Here is a 2,500-nt window from a genome sequence, read left to right as displayed (position 1 = left end):
TGGGTGGGAAATATATTTTTTGGGGAGAGGTTAAGGGTGTGAGATATTTTTCAAGGGGGAGTATTTTTAAGGGGGGTTAAATTTAGGGTATTTTTTGGGGGGAGTGAAGGAAAGGGGAGTGTGTGTGTGTGTGTGTGTGTGTGTGTGTGTGTGTGTGTGTGTGTGTGTTTGTTTTCTTTCTCATTTTGATTTCTTTTTCCTTCTTTTTTATTTTATTTTCCTTCCTTCCTTCCTTCCTTTCTGTCCTGTTTATAATATTTCTTTTTCTTCTCTATCCTCCTCCTCCTCCTCTTCTTCCTCTTCCTCCTCCTTCTCCTCCTCCTCTTCCACCTCCTCCTTTAAATATACTTCAGGTGTTTATTCAAATTGAGTCAAACTGTTGAGGTAATGAGGCAGGGAGAGAGAGAGAGAGAGAGAGAGAGAGAGAGAGAGAGAGAGAGAGAGAGAGAGAGAGAGAGAGAGTCAAATTATCACCTCTACCATTTTTTCCTTTTTTTCTTCTTCCTCATCACCAAAAACCACCACCACCACCACCACCATCATCACCACCACCATCACCACCACCACCATCATCACCACCACCATCACCACCACCACCACCATCATCACAGGTCGCTGCCAAGCCGGAGTTGTACCCAGTGGTGGTGATGAGGGGAGAGGTGACGGAGGTGAACTCTATCAAGTCGATGGGCGACACACCTCCACTGCACCACCACCACCACCATCACCACCACCCACCCCCCTTCCCCCCCCACCACTGCCACCATTACCTCTACCGCTCAGGTGAGGAGAGGAGGAGGAGGAGGAGGAGGAGGGGAAGATAAGAAGTAGAATAGAAAGATAGATATAAATAATAGAGGAAGATAAGGAAGAAAGGAGGAAGACCAGAAGAGGAAGATGAAGAAGAGGAGGAGGAGGAGGAGGAGGGGAAGATAAGAAGTAGAATAGAAAGATAGATATAAATAATAGAGGAAGATAAGGAAGAAAGGAGGAAGAGCAGAAGAGGAAGATGAAGAAGAGGAGGAGGAGGAGGAGGAAGAGGAGGGGGAAGATAAGAAGTAGAATAGAAAGATAGATGTAAATAATAGAGGAAGATAAGGAAGAGAGGAGGAAGACCAGAAGAGGAAGATGAAGAAGAGGAGGAGGAGGAGGAGGAATATAGAAAGATTAAAAAAAAAGAAAAAAAGATTTGCCAGAGGAAGAAGATAAAGAAGAGGAGGAGGAGGAGGAGAAATATAGAAGATTAAAAAAAAGGAAAACAAATTTGCCGGAGGAAGAAGATGAAGAAGAGGAGGAGGAGGAGGAGGAGGAGGAACAAACAAACACACAAACACTTGACCCTTAGGCATTGTCCATTTGACCCAATTTTTGACCCAACAGAATTAATAGCGAAAAAAAAACATTAAAAACGCACCCACATATTTTTTTTTTTTTCAAGTAATAACAAAATAAAGAGAGAAAGGAAATCAATAGGTCAACATTTTTTATATCCAAGAATTTATTTATTATTACAATCATGCGTTTTTTTTTACATTTGACAAAGCAACACAAATGACCTTGACAACACTTCACGATTCTCCCTCCCATGTTGTCCCTGTACTGTCAGTGTTGTTGTTGTTGTTGTTAATGTTGTTGTTTTTAGCCCTCCTCATGTTGTGTTCTTGTTGATGGTCTTGTAAATCCCTCGCTACCCTGTTCCCCTCCTGTCCCTTCCAACCTGATATGGCACAGGCGAGTCTTTACAGTGGCGCCATCTTGCTGGGCTCACACTGCCCCCCGGAATTTCATCTTTGATCCCCTTAGAGAGAGAACCTTAGGGGCGTGCCCAAGAACACATATTTGACAAGGCTTTCGTTGGAGTTGTGGGCATTTCCAGGGGTAGTTTTATGACCCTGGTGGTAGTCTGACCCTTCCTCTGTACCGTGAACCTGAAGAAACACTCATTAGAACCCAACTGACCCTTTATTTGACCTTTACTAATAGCTGATGTGAGAGGCGAAAGTGTCTAAAAATACCACCTCTAGAGTCCGGGCTGATGGGTGTTTGTCAGGGCAGAATGTGGTTAGTCTTCAGCCACTCGGCGGTGACTGAAAAATCCCGGCTTTGGCAGTGGGTGGAATTCAAACCACATTCTGATCACTAAAACATCACCTCCTGTGCCCTTCCCTTGTTGCATGGCCCCCTAGCTACCCTCCCACTCCCTCCCGTCCAGTCCCGTCCCGTCCTGAGCCCTTCTTCCGTGCCTCCCGCAGACTCCTTGCTGTGGGTGAGGGTTGAGGCTGAGGCATTCTTCTGGAGGCACACCACTTGCTTTGAAGGAGGAGGGGGAGGTAGAGGACTCCAGTGTGTGTGTGTGTGTGTGTGTGTGTGTGTGTGAGAGAGAGAGAGAGAGAGAGAGTGTCTGTGTGTGTGTGTGTGTGTGTGTGTGAGAGAGAGAGAGAGAGAGAGAGAGAGAGAGAGAGAGAGAGAGAGAGAGAGAGAGAGAGTGTGTGTGTGTGTG

General features: G+C 45.6%; 1 protein-coding gene across 2 annotated transcripts in view; it reads left to right on the top strand.

Annotated features, from left to right (window-relative positions):
• The window catches only part of LOC126982217 (SH3 and multiple ankyrin repeat domains protein 1-like), an 11,637-nt gene that overhangs the window by 5,399 nt on the left and 3,738 nt on the right, over window positions 1-2,500 (top strand). Inside the window, exons 6-7 of one of the 2 annotated variants that reach the window (XM_050834118.1) lie at window positions 612-783; window positions 2,253-2,330. In XM_050834118.1, coding sequence (XP_050690075.1) covers window positions 612-783; window positions 2,253-2,330 — 250 coding nt within the window. The remainder of the gene's footprint in view (window positions 1-611; window positions 784-2,252; window positions 2,331-2,500) is intronic. The other variant, XM_050834119.1, reaches the window with a different exon arrangement.

The sequence above is a fragment of the Eriocheir sinensis genome, chromosome 50 (assembly GCF_024679095.1).
Source record: "Eriocheir sinensis breed Jianghai 21 chromosome 50, ASM2467909v1, whole genome shotgun sequence".
In the NCBI taxonomy this organism is placed as follows: domain Eukaryota; kingdom Metazoa; phylum Arthropoda; class Malacostraca; order Decapoda; family Varunidae; genus Eriocheir; species Eriocheir sinensis.
Note: the sequence above shows the minus strand (reverse complement) of the source record. Positions and strands in the feature narration are given on the sequence as shown.